This window comes from Marmota flaviventris, chromosome 15 (genome assembly GCF_047511675.1).
Source record: "Marmota flaviventris isolate mMarFla1 chromosome 15, mMarFla1.hap1, whole genome shotgun sequence".
NCBI lineage: Eukaryota > Metazoa > Chordata > Mammalia > Rodentia > Sciuridae > Marmota > Marmota flaviventris.
This window is the reverse complement of record NC_092512.1, coordinates 5115479-5136272: the sequence shown is the minus strand read 5'-3', so window position 1 is coordinate 5136272 and position 20794 is coordinate 5115479. Positions and strand designations below refer to the sequence as shown.

The 20794-nt window shown below is 45.7% G+C and overlaps 1 protein-coding gene across 1 annotated transcript in view; it reads right to left on the bottom strand.

Annotated features, from left to right (window-relative positions):
* The window catches only part of Fam135b (family with sequence similarity 135 member B), a 196893-nt gene that overhangs the window by 2453 nt on the left and 173646 nt on the right, over positions 1–20794 (bottom strand). The window contains exons 12-18 of the mRNA XM_027952280.3: positions 14879–16865; positions 12343–12509; positions 9933–10024; positions 7257–7354; positions 5820–5971; positions 3314–3424; positions 1423–1536 (exon numbers count right to left, since the gene is read on the bottom strand). Of these exons, the coding sequence (XP_027808081.3) occupies positions 1423–1536; positions 3314–3424; positions 5820–5971; positions 7257–7354; positions 9933–10024; positions 12343–12509; positions 14879–16865 (2721 nt within the window). The remainder of the gene's footprint in view (positions 1–1422; positions 1537–3313; positions 3425–5819; positions 5972–7256; positions 7355–9932; positions 10025–12342; positions 12510–14878; positions 16866–20794) is intronic.

Below are 20794 nucleotides of genomic sequence, written 5' to 3'. Positions count from 1 at the left end.
AAACTGTATTTACAAAAACTGGGAACCGGGTCAGGTTTGGCGCAGTGTGAGGACTTGGGGAGCCCTCCTCAAGGCTTTACCAGGTTTCAGGTGTCCCCAGAGCTGCTTCTCTATGGTAGGGAGCTCTGAAAGTAGGCAGGAAAACTTAGCAAGTACCCTCATGAGGACAAGTCCAGAGATTTCTGCCCATGACTGTGTTTGATCAGGTCTGCACTGGGAATAGGACACAGGCAGTGAGCACAAGGGTGTCCCGTGGGCAATTAGAAAAAATAAGAAAGGAAAAAAGTATGTGCGAGAAAAGTAGCAATACCTGAAAGTTTAGGTTGAAAAATTATTATCAAATACCTTTAATACTTAATCGCAGAGGTAGGAGAGTGAGATAGATAGTAACAGACACTGAATGTACAACTTTGAAGACAACTTGGCAGACATCTTAAAGAGATTTGGCTCGTTAATGTCTTTCCCTCAATGACACCAGGACTGGGAGTCCACCCTAATGCCATATTTAGATGTGTAACAAACACACACAGAGGCTTTTGCCACACTGCACTTTCTAGTAAATTTTTTAATTCTTCTGGAACCTATATGACCAACCTATATGTCCAAAGATGAGGAAATTGTTAATTATAATATATTCATAGATAAAGCCAATTATGAAAATGTGCTTATGTGTGTGGTATTGTTAATACAGAAAAATGAAGAGGACATCACGTTAAACTGAGTCATGATGCAAAATTTTGACTTTTAATACGACAAACATACAAAATGAGACTTTCAGAAATACATGAAATGTGAGTCGTGGCACAGGTACCATTAGATATGATCCTGATTTGTTGAAATAGATTCCATTTCTCCAAATGTTCTATAAATGAACATTTTCCAAAAAGACAGCATCATTTGGTGATGTGCCTCAAGTTACATTCAGGTGCATATATCACACATGAAAAAAACAATGTTATTTTGCACGTCAAATTGCATTTCAAATATTTGTCATCAAAATTCCCGTTGGTTTTCCTAGGTCCCAGTAGAAATGTTCACTGATTGATTTACAGTTAGTGCCAAATCTTGGGACCTTTGGCAGACAATTTTTTTAAACGTCATACAATAAGACAAAAATATCACTTACTTGAAAATAAAAACAATCCAAATGTCTGACATAGAATAAACCATATCGAAGGAAACCAGGAACGCCAGCCCACCCCCTCTCCTGGTGGCCTGCAAGGCCTTTCCTTTAACATCCAGCCCAAGGGCCACCTCCATGGGTCCTCCCTGATTCTGCCCCGCACCCAAGTCTACTCTGTACCAGTATTCTGTTCCAGGATAAGCCAGAGCCCTGCTGTCCCTGATAAGAATAGTCAACTTTATGAATTTATTTTTGCTTTTTAAATCAGAAAACCCTTAAAGGAATTCAAGGATGCTTACCTGTGTGTCTGTCTTTGAGGGCGGTTTTGCACATCTCAATCCTGGCTGAATGAAATGGCACATAGCGGTCTTGGGGGGAAGCAACCAGCACAACGTTTTTAAAATACTGCAGCCCTGTAACAAGGAGCTGGGTGAGTGCCTGACCCAGGTAGCTTCCACTTACCCTCCGTTTGCACACATTGTACAGACTTATCCAGAGGGGACAGATGAGGAGATACAAGGCCCTGGGGTCATTGCATGAGAGCCTCTTTTCTGAGGCTGAACCGTGCACAGCCCAGGGCAGAGGCCTTGTAGAACCCTACAGGAAATTGAGAATGCACTGGGGCTTTTGCCCTTGGAGGGAAGGTATCTTAGCCACAGAAACTTAGGAGACATATATCAAGCAACAGTAAGAAAAAAGAAGCATGTATGTGATAAGAAAGAAGGAAAGAAAGAGAGAGAGAAAGAAAGAAAGAAAGAAAGAAAGAAAGAAAGAAAGAAAGAAAGAAAGAAAGAAAGAAAGAAAGAAAGAAAGAAAGAAAGAAAGAGCCTCTGTAGGGCAGGAGTACTAAGGATTTTGTGAGAACGTCTGAGTTTTCTGCTTCTCCTCCTCTCCATCCACAGCAGCCCTGTGATTTCAGCTCATTATGTCACTTGCTTTAGGGAAATAATCGGCCAACTAAGCCCTCTCCCCAGCCTGCTCTGCTGATCTGTCCTCACGTGGAGACCTAGGTCACCACAGCACATCCTGCAGTTGCCAGAGCCTATCCCGGGGTCCAGGGAGTGTGTGCACAGCCCAGGTCCTGGTCAGCACAGGGCCCTTCTCACCCCAGCTGCTGCTGTGCAGGAGGATGTTGATGGCTCTCAGTATCCCTCCACGAGTGGGTCGCTGAATCACACCCCAGGAGCACACACTGGGCGTGGCCTCCATCAATGGCTGGAAGATTGGAAGCAGGGAGGATTTGGCTGACCCCTCACCTAACTTCAGGACAGCTCTGTGGGGTCACCTCAGCTCTCCATGGTTGGGACAAGCTGAAACCTCGTGGTGACCACACACAGTCCCACTTCTCCTCTGGCCAGTCCTGTCTCCCCCACAGGGATAACAACATTCAGCTTGAAGCACTGAGGAAGGAAGGAGGAAAGAAACTTGCCCCGGCTACACATCAGCCTGGGCCTTCTGGATTCACATTCCTGGAGGCGCAGCAGTCCCCACAGGGGTACACAGAGGGTGGAGGACAGGGTACCTGGAGCTGACCCTGGGCAAGGTCAGCTAGCAGGCCCTCATGGGGCAGGCTGACCCATCAGTGGCTCCACTCCTTACTGGACACACAGCCACCATCAGCCCTGTCCTCTGTGGTCATTCCCATGTGCTGGCAGAGTTTCAATGCCTTTCTGCTTCCTGTGACACAGTGGGTGGAGGTGTAACGTCAGGCCTGTGTGACAGTCCTCTCCCAGGACTCAGTCACCACGCATGCGCGGTGTCCTGTCTGCTCTTTTTGTAGGTTGATCTGTACCTGAGTGTGGCTGGCACACAGACCCTGGACCTGTGCACTTACAATACTCAAGGGCTGATGGGAAACAGAAGCTGGCACTTCTGTGTGTTGCAGTGACCCTGCACACTCTGTGGCTCTCCTCTCTCATGTGCCACATGGGGAGGGGAGGGGCAAGGGAAGCTGAGCTCCTGGTAACTATGGCTTCCAGGGTAAAGAGGCTTAGCTCCCTGGATCTCCTCACCATATCCAATTTGGGCCAGCCCCAGTGCATTCTCAGCTTTCTGTAGGGTCCTACCAGGCCTCTGCCTGGGGCTGTGCATGGTTTAGCCTCAGAACAGAGGCTCTCATGCAATGACACAGCATCAAAGCTAATGTGTATCTCAGGAGGAGGATCCGCAGCTGCTGAGGGAAACACCCACCTGTTTTTTGGCTTAGTTGGTACAGGAAGCATTTGCGTAAATCAGCATTATCCCTGAAGGTCAGCTGCAGAAGTGACCCGGATTTCTTTAATTTCTGCATGAGCCACAAGCCTAGAAGATAAAAACAAAAGAAAACAAAATGTAAGACCAAACAAAGCAGAAAAAAAAAAAAAAAAAAACAGTTAACTTAAGAGAAGAAAGCAATAGGCATTTTAGCCAAGAGTTGGGAAGTTACAGAGGCAAATTTGTCTTCTTATAAACTGGCAGCCATAAAATCATCCTGCAAAACAATATGGCAATGGGCTTCTAGAGTCACGGAGCTGTCAAAGAACTCTTTCAACCTCCTTCTGAAAAGGAAGCCAAAGAAAGAGTCCCAACATGCAAAGTACATAGAATATTCCTTACAAGCTGTTTAGATTCTTGGAAAACTATAAGAAACATTCCATTTCAGAGCCCATCCATTCGGCTCTGCTTAGGCACACACTAACACTGATGAGGGTCAGCGCTGTCACCACAGCAAACACACAAACTGACAACAACCCAAGGAAATGAGTAATTCACGAAGTGCCTCCGTATCTCAACAGCCACTACAGGACTTGCCTGGGGACGAAGTAGTACAGACTGCAGGAGACCACTCTAGACTCCCTGGTGTGGGGCGATTATTGGAAGCTGGTTTCCCAGATTTGCAAAGAAAAGCCAGAGTGGCAGAGGAAAGGACTTTGTGGTACGTATCAAAGTGTCGAATAGCTCATGCTCATAGGTAGGGTCCTCAAAGCAGCTTCAAAGCAAAAGTTCCAAGAGGAAAACATTGGAGTATATGGACAGCACAGGCCAGTGTGGCAGTGGGCAGCAGATTGGCAGGGAGGGAGGCCATTAGAGGTGTCCCTAATGCCACTTAATGGGTTTAGATAATCAGGAACTATGGAGTGTTCATCAGGAATATGGTTTAATACATTATTTATCATTATATAAGACTCAGTGACTTCCATACACCAAACCATGCTGTTTCCTCAGTTAAAACCCCCATTATTTTCTGATATTTGGATGCTAATTGACAATAAGTGGTGGAGGGGGACCTAACGGATGAATAGAGGTACTTTGGATTAGACAAAGGGGATGAAGAAGGGAAGGGAAATGGGAATAAGAACAATTGTAGGATGAATCAGACATCACTATCCTACATGCATATATGATTACAGGACCAGTGGAATTCTACATCAGGTACAACCGGAAAAATAAGAAGTTGTATTCCATATACATATAATATATCAAAATATATTCTAATATCATGCATAACTAATAAGAATAAATTCTTTAAAAAAAAAAAACATTAGCACTATCCTGCCGTGTCATGCAAAGGCCTTCATCTGGGGCTCTAGCTGGGCACTCCATCTATCATCTCCCAAGGCCCACCCCAGAGAAGGCTGTATTTCTGTCACAAATGATTTCTAGCAGTTTGCTGATTCTGCCATGCTTCTATGTTGTCATGTACATGGTGTCTGCCTCCCAGAACACTCTCCCAGCCACTTCCTGCCCTGGAAGCTCTGCTCCTTCTCCAACCTCTTTCTTTCCACCTCCTCCTTAATTCTCTACGAGTCTCTGAGACACACGTGCACACAACCCCTCACACACTACAGATGCAGCCAGCCCTCTGTGCCTGTGAGCTCTGCATCTGCAGATTCAACCAACTGCAGGCTCAAAATTATTTGGAACAAAAGTGTGTCTGTAATGAACATGTGCATTTTTATTGTCTTTGTTTCCTAAACAATATAGTATAACAACTGCTTGTAGGACATCCACAGTGTATTAGGCATTAAAAGTAGTCCGGAGATCATTAAAGCATGCAGGAGGATATGCATAGGTGTTGCAAATATGCTGTCATTTTAGATAAGGAACTTGAGCATCCCTTGGCTTTTGGTATCTGTTGGGGTCATGGAATCAATTTGCTACAGATACTGAGGGATGCCTATACATGCACACATATATTTTATACACATGTTTATACATGCATGTTTCACGTACATGCATATATATATATATGTGTATGTGTGTGTGTATATACATATACATATATATATATATATACATATTCATAAACAATAGACACATACACATAAACATACATACATGCAACCATGATCTCCATTTTACAGTAAATAATCTAAATTGCATAGGACCAAATGTCTTAGCCAGAGCCTCCACAAAATATCTGACTCAGAACTTGACCAGACGCTTCTCCTGGCAGTGACGTGTTCTCCACATCATGACGTCATGCCTCATCTACCTATTCCGAAAAGACCATGGGGACATGACCTTTTTGTCCACAGAAATCTGAAGGCAGACATGATTTTGGAAACCATCTAGTCTAACCCCATAGACCTGACAATCAAGGCCATGTTTCTAAGCCCTGGTCTCTTTCTTCCTCCCATGCCTGAAGAGGCCCCAAAGCTGCAAGAAGTTCTGCTTCCACTTTTATGTCCCATATTAATGTTGAGGAAAGCCTTACCTGTACTAACCAGGGTGCTGTTGTTGTACAAGGTCCCCAGGTGAGGCCCAGACAGTGACAGGAACGTGTGGAGTTTGTTGAGGTAATACCGGAACCGGGGCCGGGTGAGGACAGATCGGATGATAATGTTGCCAAGAGAATGGCCAATGAAGCTGTCGAGAGATGAAGTGTGCACGTGAGTACGTCAGCAAGGGCCAGCTGCTGGGGGGAACAGTGCCAGGATCTCTGAGGCCTTAGTGTCCTGCCCCCTCACTGGACGCAGGGAAACTGGCAAAACAACGGGGCTGCCCGTTCCTCCTCAACAGGGATCCAAACTCGTGCCACATTCAGAGAGATGATCAGGGTCCTCGGGAGGGGGAGCTCTGTGCCAGTGTGGTCACAGGACAATGTGGCCCAGCTCTGTGTCATTTCAGCAGCCTCCCTTGATGGCTGGCCCCCACAGCCCTGCTCAGTTCACTGAGGCCAGGGAGCCCTCTTTCTGAAACATGCAGCTGAGCATTGAACTCTCCTGGCCATTTACAGGATGAAATCCTAACCCTAAGCCTGGCCTGCGTGACCCGTCCTAGCTGGCCGCGGACTGCCTCTCCAGGTCTGCCCCCTTCCTCTTCTCCTACGCCTGCTCCCCGTGCCTGTTGTGCTTGCCACCCTCTTGCATGCTGTGCTCAAGTCCAGCATGACCACGGACCTTAGAGTCAACACATTCTTACTTGGTCACGTAGATAAATACTTATTTGAAGCTCTGATATGTGAGAGTACACCATGCCACCTCACCTCACAAGAAGCACAAAACCAGCAAATATGAGCATGTTAGTTGAGGAGATGGCATTGGTCAGTTGTGACCTTCTATTCTCACCCGTCCTCAGAATACCACAGCCTCCCAATACTCATGGTGGGATAAAGAAATGATAGCTGCTCTCTGAAGACTAAATAGGGAGACACTGATGGCTTAGCCCTCTATCTAGAAATCCACATGCTCAAGTTATGGGGTGAGAATAAAATTAGCACCCATAAAGCCCTGGCATTGGGCAGGCAATGCCTTTCGCTTTTCCACAGGTCTTCTCAGCCCTAGGCCAATTAGCAGAAGAGAAGGCTTGCAAAGGTTACACACCTGCTATGCGTGAGAGTCAGGATTCAAACTAGTATGTGTTAGAACAGGAAATCACACCCAGGGACTTCTGTGTTAAGTCCAATACTCTTTACACTAAGTGAACACATGTGTACTCCCCAACACAACTATGGAAGATGAGTGTGTCAATCATCCCTGTTGCTCCTTTCTAAAGATAATTAACCCCATTAAAAACCAGGTTAAGTTATCCCAGTGGTTTTCAGAAGGCATCATTCCAAACATGGAAGATGCACACTATGCAAAAAAAAAAAAAAAAAAAAAAAAGTTCCCACCCTTTCCCTTAGCATTAGCTACCTGTGGTTTCCTTTTACCTAATTCGGGATATGGAGAGGTTGTACAACTGAATGTGCTGAATGATTTCATCCAGTAATCGATCCGTCATGGTATCAAAATCTGCAAACGTGTCTGTCTGGAAGAGAGAGGAAAACAGGTGTTGGGAGAAGTCCTGGATGAGGACTCTCCACCTAAGCATCTTCTTCTATTAAACGTTGAGATGCAATCTGGGAACATGCCTAAGCTGATGTTGAGATTGGACTTTGGATAAAGGGCCCACAGATTGGTGCTGTGATGAAGAAACTTGGGATCTTCACTTAGGAGCCTGGAAGGGGAGGTGGAAAAGCTGAAGTAGTGAAGTCCACTGTCACGGCACGTGCCTGGTATCTCACACATGCCCACTGGTTCCCAGAGGAGGAGACAGGCTGGGAGAGGAAGGCCACTCACGCACCTGGAGTGATCCAGGATCCTCCCGAGGACATGCTTGACTCCAAAGCCCCCCACCCTTCCCCCAACATGGCTTTAGGTAAAGCTCCAAGGCCCTGTCCAGAGGGCAGAGAGCAGCTTTGGGAAGGCTCATAAAGCCATCCATGTCCTAGGAAACATGGTCCAATGACACAGGAGGATCAAAGGAAGAAGGGAAATGACACACAGGCCTTTGATCATTTGAAAGGCAGGCACTTGAAGGGGAAGAAGATGTGTTCAATTGGTTTTCCTAACTTCAATGAATAAGTTTTGGAAATATGGATGGAAGCCACAGGGAAGATTGAGGGTTAATGTCTATAAACAAACAGACTAAAGTCCCTCAGAAGTGGAGCTGACCAATGTCTTGGGCTCCCTGGAGCTGTATCGAGCTCCAGGCCTGAAAACATGGACAAGAGGTCTCACGAACATACACCAGGGTGTCAGAGGAGAGAGCGTATCCAGAGAAAGAGATAACGAACAGAAGGCCTTTGCGTTCCCTGTCACCTGCCCGTGAGTGAGCCTGGAGGCACGAGAGGAGGGGAGCACACTGGTGAGGTGCCATGGGATAAGAAGATGCAGGTTTGCAGCTCCTCTCCCCAGGGAATCTGGGCCTTGGACTGAACCTAAGTCTTCTAATCTCTCTCTCTCTCTTTTTTTGTATATTGATGCATTAGAATTATACAGTATACTGGGATTCATTATGATGTATTCCCACATGCTTATAATGTGGTCAATCTCTTTACCCAGACCTGATCTCTTAAAGGGCGAGAATGTGGCCTATTTTTTAGCATCACTTTAAAGATTGATTAAAATATAAGTAGTAGGGCTCAGATAAGGTTATTATTATTACCCCCAGCCTTTTAGGTATTGTTTCTTCACTTGTACATTTCTGCTTTAGCATATTATTTATTTAAAAATAAGTTGGTTGTAATTATGAGATTGAAATGGACTATGATGAGAAATGCTCTGGAAATTTCATCAGGTTTAAAAACAGAACCAACCAAGGTGTTTAAAAAGAAGTATATGGCAAACAGGCCAGCTTATATGATTTTTGTCATATAATAAACAGTGCATCTTGGAAATAATTAGTGCAAGGTGATCAACTCCTCTAGATGAGGGAGAGAGAGATCCTGTGGGCCCCCAGGCTCCTGGGGAATCCAGGTGGAGCCCAGCTATCCTGGGACTTAATCATAGAACAGTGGACACACACTGAAGGGCAGACTTCCCTCACTCAACATATGCATCTTCCTGAGAAGAGCATCTCATTCACCTCTGAGGCCCTGGGTAACCTCTGTTAGGACCAGATCATACTTGGGCACATGTTAAAGCCATGTGTGCACATGCATGATCTTCTGGAAGTCATGCAAGTGCACACATCATGAATGGCGTCTTCCTCTCTAGCTTAGACTGACGATGGAGCCTGCCTAACTCCCAGAGTCTCTGCTACCCTTCTGAAAGCAGAGGGTGGTACTGACAAGTAAGGAAACTGCTGTGAAGATGGAAGGAGGCAACAGGGACAGAACACCCTGTACATAATAAGTGCTCAAATAATGGTTCTCTTTACCCTTCCTTATGCTATACCTCTTTGCCCTGCATGTGGTGTGGCCTTGAATATAGGAGGTACAAGGAAAGGCAACAGATTGAGCACTAACAGTTGGGGAGTGAGACATGACCTCCCAGGGTTTGCTAGCTGGTGGTCCTCTGCACAATTACCATCCCCAGTGGTTATGGGACCCTTCAGGCATAAACAGTTCTATTCCTCCAAAGGATACTCAAGTTCCATGGTGGGTGGCAATCAACAACAACACTTCCAGACAGTACCAGCTCTGGTCATATATTGAGTAAGTTCTCAATGATGAACACATCTCATTAGGGCCAGGCTTCATCTACCTTGAAATGGCAAAGACCTCACAGGTCACTTGTACTGCACAGCTGCCTGGACACAGCTTCTTTAGTTATTCAGATGCAAATTAAATGCCCTTCCTTCCTGGCATGGATACAGATCTCCAAATAATTGACATCCACCTGAATGCCCTGTGAGGCTGAAGGGCACAGGTCAACTGACTCCCGTTTTCATTTCTTACTCTTTCCCAACCCTCCCAAAGAACAACACGTGTTTTCTCTCCAAATGTCCCAGGGTTGGCCAGTGTTCTTTTGCTAGATTCTCTCCCATCTGTGTGTACAGAGACCATCATGGTGCCTGTAGCAGGAGCCCTGCTCCTTCAGTTCTGATGTTTTTGTTGTCATACCTGATTCTTTTCAGACATGAGGAAGTCCAGTTTTCCTCCAGGGAGCCCCAGCTCTATGAAAGTCTTTACCAGCCGGAGGTCTGCACTGTTCCCTAAAAATGACAGATAAGCCCCCACCCCATTCCCATAGTTAATCATATACAAGGTGGAACAAGGAACTCCTTCCTCCATTTCCTCCATTCCCATTGGATTTTCCCCATTATATTTTAATTAGATCATAAAAACAACTAAACCAAGTTCCTTTCTTCCTCCCCTTGCACACACACAGAGGCTGCTCCTTCAGAGACATCCTACCTCAATGGAGTCATTCCCTCATCTTCTACCATGTGGTTTGTAAATGCTCTAGGCAGGGATGGCTGGAAACACCACCTCTTCTTTTTCCTTGTCAAATTCTCCCTGCCCAGGATGTTTTGTAAGTGGTGCCACCTAATAGCTGATGTGGCACAATGTGACGCCAACAAGCCCCACTTGAATTACTTGCTTAATACAAAGACTGTCCAGCTCTGTCATTTATAGGCAGTTAGTAGCCCCCATAAAGGGTCAACCATGGCAGAGATATCTAAATAGAATAAGAATCTCCCTCAGACAGCACAGTCTTGGAGGAGCAACCTCCATGATGCTCAATAGCACATCAGGAGGAGAGGAAGAATAGACGTAGAACTTGAGGCTGTCGCTAATATCAGAGACACAAAAGGCAGGGAGTGCACTCCTGAGTTCAAAGTCATGTGGAAAACAGATTTTATACAACAATACATTCTTAGGCATAAATTTCATGCAGGTCACAGGGGTCTTGTTGCATCTAAATCAAAGTTTGGCCCATTCCTCAGCTGGAAGGCCTATGCAGCAAAAGGCCAGGAGCTACTCACTTGGATACTTAGATTCTCTGCCCTGCACGTGAACAAACCCCACAGGTCAAGGTCTCAAATAGTTTCACATCATTCCTTATGAAAATACCCAGTGATTCAAAGGAGGGCTACAGTGCCCAGAGGAACCCCAGGCCTGGGAGGACCCCTCTTCTTTAAGGATGGATATGCCCAGATGGCCCAGATGCCACCTGTTTTGGTGACCTATCACAGTACACACCCATGCCTGTAGAACCATCATCAAAAATGGCATGTTATTTTGAGAAACATGTTATGAGATTAAATATTATCCATCCCTTCCTTCAATTCTGTCAGTAACCTTGTGATCTTTGGTCTCACTGTCACCTTTGTTTGGCATTCCAAGGATGCATCCTTAAAAATAAATGTCTCAAGCACCTATATTTAGTATAAGGAATTAAAAGGATTAAAATGTTCCCCTTTCCTACAGCTATTAATGGAGAAGGAACATTCTGAAACTTAAAGCATTGTCAGAAAATCTGATTTCATGAGGTGCTAAACTGAGAACCCTTACAAGAGCAGGAATTTGGGGCCTTTTGCACTGCGGAAGGTGTGTAAGCAGCCAGGACTGTTATCTGCGTATCAGTCCTCTGTCTATATAACTATACACTTGCAAATCAAATTTCAAAAAACAGAACCTATAGAATTCCAAAGAGTCTGGACAATGCACTCTGAACTACAGAAGTCACCTTCCAATGAAACCTGGCTTACATATCACCCTGGCTTCCCAATGACCCATTGCCCAGGTGATAGCAGAATTGACGGCGGCAGCTCTGACAGAGTACAGTAGCTGCTCTACCTTTAGAGCATGCCTGTGTTCCCTGTGCTTGGTCACAACAAGGGAACAGCCCATTGCCCAACCAGATTTCTCATTTTAACAAAGAAATTGAGACTCTTGCCTCCTCGTGACTTAACGTAGCCTAAGTGAGAGGTACACGCCAGTCATGCGTGATGTTGAACGAATGAGTGAGAAATTTATTCTTTGTCCCTGCCAACCCCAGAACTCAGCAAAGTGTCTGGCATACAAGGGTGCCCTGAAGGTAAGAGGTGAGTAAAAACAGGCAGCGACGGTACTGACCACTGCCCAAGCTCCTCGAGGAATCCTTTATTCGTTCTATTCCATTTCTTCCTTTGTTTGTACCATTGTCTTAACTTGGGGGTCCATCGATTCCTGAACTGCACTAATGTACTCAGCCCAGTACTTCATCTATTCATTCACTTCACTTCTTCTTTCATTCTTTCATCCCATTAGTTATCCATTTTCTCAAACATTCTCTTTATGTACCACTGATTTATTCAATTAATTCCTTCACTGGATTCATTCATTTATGTATTTTTTTTCCTCAACAGGTTTCTTGTGCCACAGAGATATTTTCTTTTAGAACAAGGCTTTGACATCTTCCTAGACTTACTGTAGTAATCCATCCCATGGTGGCTACATTTTTAATAGATACCCAATCTAAGTGGATTCATAGCTATTACAAATTGCATTCACTAGAGCCCTTTGAGGAGGGAACATTGGAACTCACCGTCCAGGCCATGGACACAGACAACCAGGTGAATCCCATCTTCCAAGTTTTCTTCCTCTTCCTCTGGTGGGAAATATGGTATATCAGAAGCTAGTACAGATAAGTCACTGTACAGAAATCCTTCAATCTTCAGTTCTTTTTTAAATTTTTCTTTGGCCTGATAAAAACTGGAGAATACACTAATTAATCACAAGCCAAGCTGTGTATTCCATGTTGAGCAGGAAATGAGTTGGGCTATATGTAGGAGTGATGAGCATCCCTAAGCCAAGTGTCTGCTGAGCGGCAAATGCTGAGCATGAGACCTCAGGGGAGATACTGATGAGCAAAGCTTTGTTCTGAACAAGAAGGCAGGAAACCACCCCAGGAAACCAAAGGGTGTGAGTTGTACAGATTTCCTTATGGTTCCTGCTTTGAACCAGGTAATAGGACTTCTAAGATTCTATCCAGCTCCAAGAATTTAGGCAATCTTTAGAATGATGCCCCAGGAGTGAAAGGTCCCTCCCTTGACATGCAAGTGCACCACGGCCTGGCCTCCACCTGCTTCTCCAACATCCTCTGCCACCACTCCCACCCCTAGACTCACACACAAGCTCTGTGGCTTGTCTTCACATGTGTCTTCATGCAGTTGTGTGTCTGCAATGCCTTCCCACTTTGCTGTGATGCCCTTTGTGTGGTTTCCTGACTATCTAGGTGGTTAAGAGCGTGGACTTAGGAACCAGCGTGCCAACATCAGAATCTTGGTGTTGACACCTATTGTTCCTGGCAGTCTGTCTCTCATCTGTAGTGCTAGGAACCAGAAAATCTTGGGACTTTAGGATTTTTCTTTTATTCTGGGATATTTGCATATATATAATCTGATATCTTGGGGATGGGACCCAAGTCTAAATATGAAATATGAAACTCATTATTGTTTCATATCTGTCCTATACACAAAACCCAAAGGTAGTTCTGTGCAATATTTTAAATAATTTGGGTCATGAAACAGTTCCATGATATGAAATCTTCTATTTGAGGCATGATGTCAGTGCTCAAAAAGCTTGGAATCTTAAAGAGTCTCCCTCCGTGAAGGATGTGGCTCAGGGGTAGAACACTTACAGAGCACATGCAATGCCTGGTTTCTATCCCTCATAACAAACAAACAAATAAATAAATTTGAATTTTGGAGCATGTTGGATTTGGGCTTTCATATTAGGGATGTTTGAGCTGCCTACCAGGCATATCATCATTGTCGCGGTCATCATTATCATCCTCGGAATATTTTCCCCCAGTGCAGGTGTCTTCTTTGAGACACTTCCCCTGGTCACCTTTCTATTGGTAGCCATTGCCCTCAGACAAGTTAGATCCTTATCCTTCTGGCTCTGCACATCATCATGTTTACCCAATCAGATGTCTGCTACATACTTGTTGAGTTGATGACAAGTGTCATATGATAGGTATTTAGTATTCTTTACTGAACAAAAGTTCGGATTTGACCTGACTGTGCAGTTTCACTTGGGGGGAAAATCATTATCCCATTATGTCAAGTTATCCTATATATAAGACACCTATGAAAAATAAGTCAGCAACCAATATGCTACTATGGTCACTTGAAATAAATAAAATGTTTTGGGAGTTCCGTTGGTTTAAGAAAAGTAATAGGTAAATGATTAGAGCATGTAAAACACAGATACAGATGTTTCATCTCTATATGAACATGTGCATAAACAATACGTATAAACTCTAGATCATGGTTTTCAGCCCATTTTAATGCACCTGTGTCCATTTTGTTGAATATTCACAGAATTTAAAACTTAGGACTTAATAGAAAATATGAAATAATATTTTGCAAAACAGTAAATAAGATGAGCTACATTGATAAAATGACTCTATACCTTATCAACAAATAGTTTATAAGTAGGGGAAAATGGGAATAGAAATCTCCATAGGATGAAGGAGGGGATTCTGGTGTTGCAGAAGGATCCATGAACTTAAGAAATTTACAATCTTAAAGGAGGCTTATGAGACCAATCTGGTTAAGAATTTCCAACCCTCAAAGGCTCTTAAAATGCCCTTCAAAATGTGCAAAGATAGAGTGACAATGGTGTTCACAAGGGAGATGTGCATCATAATAAAACTTGAACAAAATTTAAATGTCTACCTGTCAAGGATTTTGTTCACATTCTGGGGTACTGTGACAACATCAACATGAGGAAATAAAATGAAACTATAAACATAGAAAGATTTCCAATATATTATTAGGTTGAGTAAAACATATGCAGGAACTGACAGAACAATCCAGCTTTTGCATTAAAAGCAGACATGGATAGAGAGGCACCTAGTAAACTGCGGAAGAGCCTACACAGTTGTTATGTTGGGAGGTGGGCTTATTGGTAATTTTTACTTCCTTACACTATTCAACCTCTTTTACTTGTATGACATGCATTTGACCATTTAAATCAGGAAACAAACATCTCAACTTTTAAAGAGTGTGTGTGAAATTGAGAATTCTGTGGAAAAATCCAAAGGGTGGGGCCAGGTATCCCGTCAGCAAGCTCACCTGAACATCCTTTCACCGACATCTTCCTCCAACTTGCTGGAATGGGTAGAAACAACTCCAAAGGACCCCAGAGGCTGATGAGTGATGGGAACTGGGGTCTGTCTGGAAGAGAACCCAGCCCTGGCAGGGGTCTCCTTGGGCACAGATGAGAAAGGGAGACAGGTGGCAGTGCAAGACACGGACAAGTTGACCACCTCCACGGTCTTCAGGCTCTCCAGAGAAAAGGTCTCTGCAGAGGCCAGCGGGGGACCCATGATGGAAGCCCCTGTCCTCAGCTCTTGGTTTCTCAGAATTTGGGAAGGGATGGGGGGAGTCAGAGCGTGGCACACAGTGCCTGCTTCGTGTTCATCCTCTAGGAAGGCATCAGGTTCTCTATGCAACACCACGTGGCCCACAGCGCCAGGCGCACCACTGTGCTCAGGATTCAGGGTGGTGGCATCAGAAGCTGATGTACAGCTGAACTCAGGCACCTTGTGGTGGGACACTTCCCCGACCTCTGAGATACTGCTGTTGGAGAGAATGTGTTTGCCCACGTGCGAGTCTTTAGGCCTGCCCTTGGGGGGTTCCATGAGTGCTCTATGCAATGACCGGGTCCTGGGATTTTCAAGCGCTATGATACGTGGTATTTTTAAGTTAAGACCTTTGGTTTCGCTATCTGGAGTGTTCTCAGTCCTGCCATCCAGACGATAGTGGCCTCGAGGCTCCACCTGGCTCTCTTTACCTTGGGGGATGTCCATGTAACCAGGGTCTTGATGTTTGTCAGCAGGTGAAACTGTTTCCCCAAAGGACTGGACTGCCCTGGCATCCTGGGCTCTGGACCTTCCACTTGGTTGAGAGCTACGCTCAGGGGAACCTTTGCTCTTCTGCATTTCTGCAGCTTCAGGGAAGTCTCCTTTTTGTTCCATGGCGTCTGCACCTTCAGTTGCGTCTTCTGGGCTGCTGATTTGGGGTGCAGATGCAGATTTGGTCAGCTTGGTGAGTGCCAGCTCACGTTCCTCCTCTTCAAAAGGCAGAGAGCTGATGGAGGTGAGAGAGGCCTGGATGCCACTGGGCAAGCTGGTGTTGCTTTCTGTGTGTCCACCCTCCAGGGAATTCCTGTGGAGTGCATGTCTTCTAACCAACTGGTGCAGGACTTCCCGATCACTGGCTAACTCCACGGCCCTGCTTCGGGCCTCTGACCAGGCAACAGAGCTTGGCTCACTCTCAATGCCTGAGTCAGATATGAGGGAAGAAGACCGCTTGATGGCCCCAGACAGCGTGGACAGCTCCTCCTGCTCTTCCACATGAGGGTCCTGGAAGGAACACCTAGGATCCAAAGGCTCCGTCAGAGTAGCACTTAGCGGGGTCTCGGTGGGGGCGAGTCTCAGGCTCAGCAGCACTGGCTGACCCTCTGGTTCTGTTCCCTTTCCTGAAGGACTTAACTCGGTGATAGGTGCTTTGTCTGAAGAGATGGCATTTTGGTGATATCCACCCGCTACCACTTTACTTGATACTGTCCTGTAACTGTCCCTAGGGCTGCCACTCTCACTAGAGAGTTCCATGGGCTCAGCTTTGTGGAGGTTCTGATTACTGGATTTTACCTCAATGTAGGTCAACACTGTAGACTGTCCATCCTCTGGGCCTGGACTCCTCCTGGGGCTGTCCACATCTGCCAGTGGATGGGTTCTGACGTCAGACATTTGGCCAGACCCACATTCATCTTCGGGCACACCTGCTTTATTCTGGAATTCACCGATTGTCAGATACACCTGAGATTCGGAGCACACGTCCACGTGATCTGCTGGGGTTACATTCTTGTCTGGCCCTGGACACCTAGTAACCTCCTCATTAGTGTCCACTTGAGGTGGTTTCCTGGTAGATAAGACAAAGTCTCCCCTAAAAGATGATTTCCTATTTATAACATGGTTCTCTTCTTTTTCTTTTAGATTCATTATTGAGGGACTTACAGTTGGAACTTTGAAATTAGGATAAACACTCAAATTGGGTCCTACAAAGAAAAAAAAATTATATTACAGTTTGCAAATCTATGTTCACAAGTTACTCTCAAATAGCTAATTGTGTAAAACAATAATAATAATTTTTCAGTCCTTCATTTCTTTTCTAAGAAAATACTTTCCCGGAGATTCTTAGAATTTCCCAGGACATAGAAGTCTTTTTACCCCAGAGGCATCCAGAGAGTTTATGCTCACCTGCTAACTCATGCTGAGTTTCTAAATAGTTCATGCTAATGAGCTGAATCAGGATGGGTCTGGCTCTGGCAGAAGGACCAACCAAGCAAAGAGAGGCTTAGGGTCTAGAGCTGAAAAGTCACATCAGTCTGACCCGTAGAGAGAGGTGAAGTTAGCCCTGTGGCCCCAGTGGTTCAATCTATCCTTCCCAAATAATGAAGCTCCAATAGGAAGTCTAGATACACTGGCTCAGGAGAGATGTTCCAGGAGGGAGACTAGTCCTGAGAACACCAGAACTTCTTACCTGGCACCAGCAGACCTCAGCCTCTGGACCCCTGGGTTTGTTTATGTTTGTGTTTTTGTCTTTTGTTTACAGCTGGTACTTATTTGTATTGTTTACAATAAGAATGTAATTGTAAGTATAGTCCCTTCCCGAGTTCTGCTTATTCCAACAAATTATTAGATTGAGGGGGCTAAGGGAACCCAGAATTCACAGCTGCTTGGGTAGAAGTGTGGGTGGCCTGTGCCCCTCAGCCTGGGAATGCACCTGGGGTGAAGTCGAGCTTGTGGGGACCGTGCTTCAGGGTGAAGTGTGACCTGACTCTGGCCGTGTCTGGTGTGCGTGGTGCTGATGCAGTATCTGAGCATCGCTTTCATTCACTTTCCACTTATGAAACCGTGTTTAATGGTTCTCAGGGGGGAACACAGAGGCATTTCCCTGCTTCCTATTTTCAGAAGGAGCGACATCCCTGGAGCCAGAAGATCTATTTTCCTCCTGAGGTGGCCATTTTCCAGCCTGGAGGCCCCAGACAACCACGGAGTCTCGGAAGCTCCTGGTGGCACTGCTTACCTCCTCCGCCCTAGGGAGGCAGAGCCACGTGACTCAGTGAGGAGTCACAGCACCAACCAAGGAGACACAGGGAAGAAGACTTCCACGTTGTCCAGAAAAACGCTGTCAGGTTTGAACTCTGCAACTAGGTTAATTACCCCATGTGTGTCATAGCATAGGAAACTTCCAGAACCACACAGGCAGGTGGCAGGGAGCCCGAATATGGTCTTTTTCTTTCTTTTTTTCTTTAGTGTACACTATTCCCTCTCCCAGCGTTCCCTCCCTTCCCTTTCTCAACCTCCTCTCCTCCTCCTCACCTCTGTCTCTTTGCCTCTCGGTCTTCATCTCTCTCCTCCTCTCCTAAGAATTAATAGCTGGACAGGAGTCCCTCTCTGTCTACCCTCATCACAGCTGTGATAAAGCCTGTGATGGTACTCAGTTTCCATATAGACCAAGCAGAGAAAGGGAGCCCAGGTTTTCATTTTCTTTTTAAAACATGCATTCTCCATCTCGTTCTGGAAATTGTCATGGAGTGAATCATCCAGACACTTCTTGAAAATCCTGTGAGACATCGAGACCTCATCACCTGGGTCTCCATGAAACTTATGACTGATCAAGGGAAGAGTGAAAATCGCCTTCACCTGGACACAGCTAAGCCTCTGGAGAGACTGTGAGGACCTCGCCTTCCCCTGAGGCCTTCCCTTGAGGCCTTCCCTTGGCCCATAGCCAGTCCCATACTCTCTGCTGCAAACCCTGCATCCCTTCCACACAGGTGAGGTGCAGCACGTCCCCCACCCTCAGACCATGTCCTCTCTGTGCATCTTGTCTCTGTCCCAGGGAAGTTGATCTTATGTGACTCTCTAGAGCCCCAAGGCCAGGATTGTGGCTAGGACATGGTCAATGTATAAAACAAATTGAGACTAGAACAGAAATATAGTGACAATGATATTATGCTTATCGATTATAATGGCTTCAAAAAAATCACCTCAATGTCATTGGGTACCACGAATGATACAGATATGCCCAGTGTGAGAAATCCCTGGACACACAACTGGTTAGGGAGAGGGATTGGGCATCTGTTTAAAGAGTGAATTCTCTGCTTCTGAAACTGCACAGACTGCAGCAAAGCTATGGGGACAGTGAACGGACGTTTGGTCTCTAGGGAAGGGGAGGAGGAGGGCCACGCAAGCAGAGCATGTGGAGTCGGGGCACTGAAACTCTCTGCATGATACTGTCATGGTGGACACGTGGCCTTATACATTTATCCAAACCCAGAGAAAAGCCCAGAGTGACCTGGTATCCAGTGACTCCCGGTGACAATGCTGAGCTAGTGTAGATGTCCTGACTCCAACTAATATTCTGCTGACAGGGAGGTGCTATGTACCTAACAGGGCAGGGGACGCATGGGGTATCTCTACACCTTTTGCTTCATCCTTCTTTGGCTGGGAACCTAAAATCACTACAAAATGAGTTGTTAAAAAGGAAATGAAAGCAAACAGAACTGAATGTGGGCAGTATTCTGGGGAATGCAATTGACCTGTTCAGAAAAGGAGGTAAGTCACCCTGGTCAGGGGACATCATGGGCAGAGGTTTTGTGGGCTGCAGTTTGGCTGGACATGAGGAGCTCCCTTGTGGTTGGAGCCAAGGTGAAGAGAGAAGGGGGACTGGGTTGAGGCAGGTGGAGAGGACCTTCAGGGTGATCAACTCGCAAGCCCAGCGTGGACACGGAATCAGAGTTGACTTCACAGGTTGTAGATTCTTGGAATAAAAAGTGTTTCTCAGATTTGCCACAGATAATTAAGACTGGATACAGGAGGTTCAGTGAGGAAGTGGGTTGCAAAGATGGCAACAATGTAGCTTCACCCTCACAACTCTCCCAGAAAAGGAGAGGGCAAAGGGTTCAAATTCCAAGAGAATGGATTTATAATCAGACACCAACAAATGAGAGTAGAAACTTGAATTCGTCTTTGTTCTGTGCCTGTCACTTTTAAAAAACTGTCTTGTGGATGGATCTGCCCATTGTTCACAGTAACACTGGAGTACAATCACTACCCCTTTTCCCCAACTTCATGCAGGTAACTTCCTTGGGGAAAAGACTCGATTCAGAAAGTCTGTCCAACTCTTGAGGCTTTGAGCAAACCATTCAATGGCCTTGGGCAGGGGTCTAGGAGGGCAGTGGGGGGACAACAGATAGTAAGGACAGATTTGCTGAGTCTGTGGTACCCAGAAGATAGGCAAGCCATGACGCTGTGCGGAAATCATGAGCCAATGCCATTATTTTAAATGGAAATGAAACTCTTTAATTCCCCTTTCATACCACACCCAAAGGATGACTGCAAATGTCTCTGGCAATCTCAGGACAAGGAATAAATAACAAGGCCCCCAAGTTCTAGAGGAAAGAGGATGTAGTTCTTTGTGCTGAAGTTCTGTGAAGGGACAAGAAGGCCAAGCCCAGCCTTGGGTTTTGCATGGGGACATAGGCTGACCAACTGGTATAGGGGATGGGTGTACATCAATTTGAGGTCATGTGGAACGAAGCTCTGGGGGACAGCCGAGTGCAGGGTACCTGCCTGTGGTCCTTCTAGGAAGATGAGATGAGTGTGATGGAGCCGGCCTTTGGCACTTTAGAGAAGCTACAAAGACACGCTGGTCCTAAGGTAGCACATAGGTGTGGACAATGGACAGCTTAGAGGGACCTGCATGGGCAGATGCTCCTAGAGATACCTCCCCCAGCCAGGTCTTGTGGCTGTTTAAGGCTCAAGGGTGCTGATAGGCAAGATGGAGGGAGACGATGGGTGTCCAAGGAAGCCCCAAAAGATTGAGGTTGACTTTCCAGCCAGTGCTGCAGGATGGAGGCTAGGAGATAAAGCAAAGCTGATTTGTAGAAAACAAAGATATGTGATAAATGGCACATGTGAG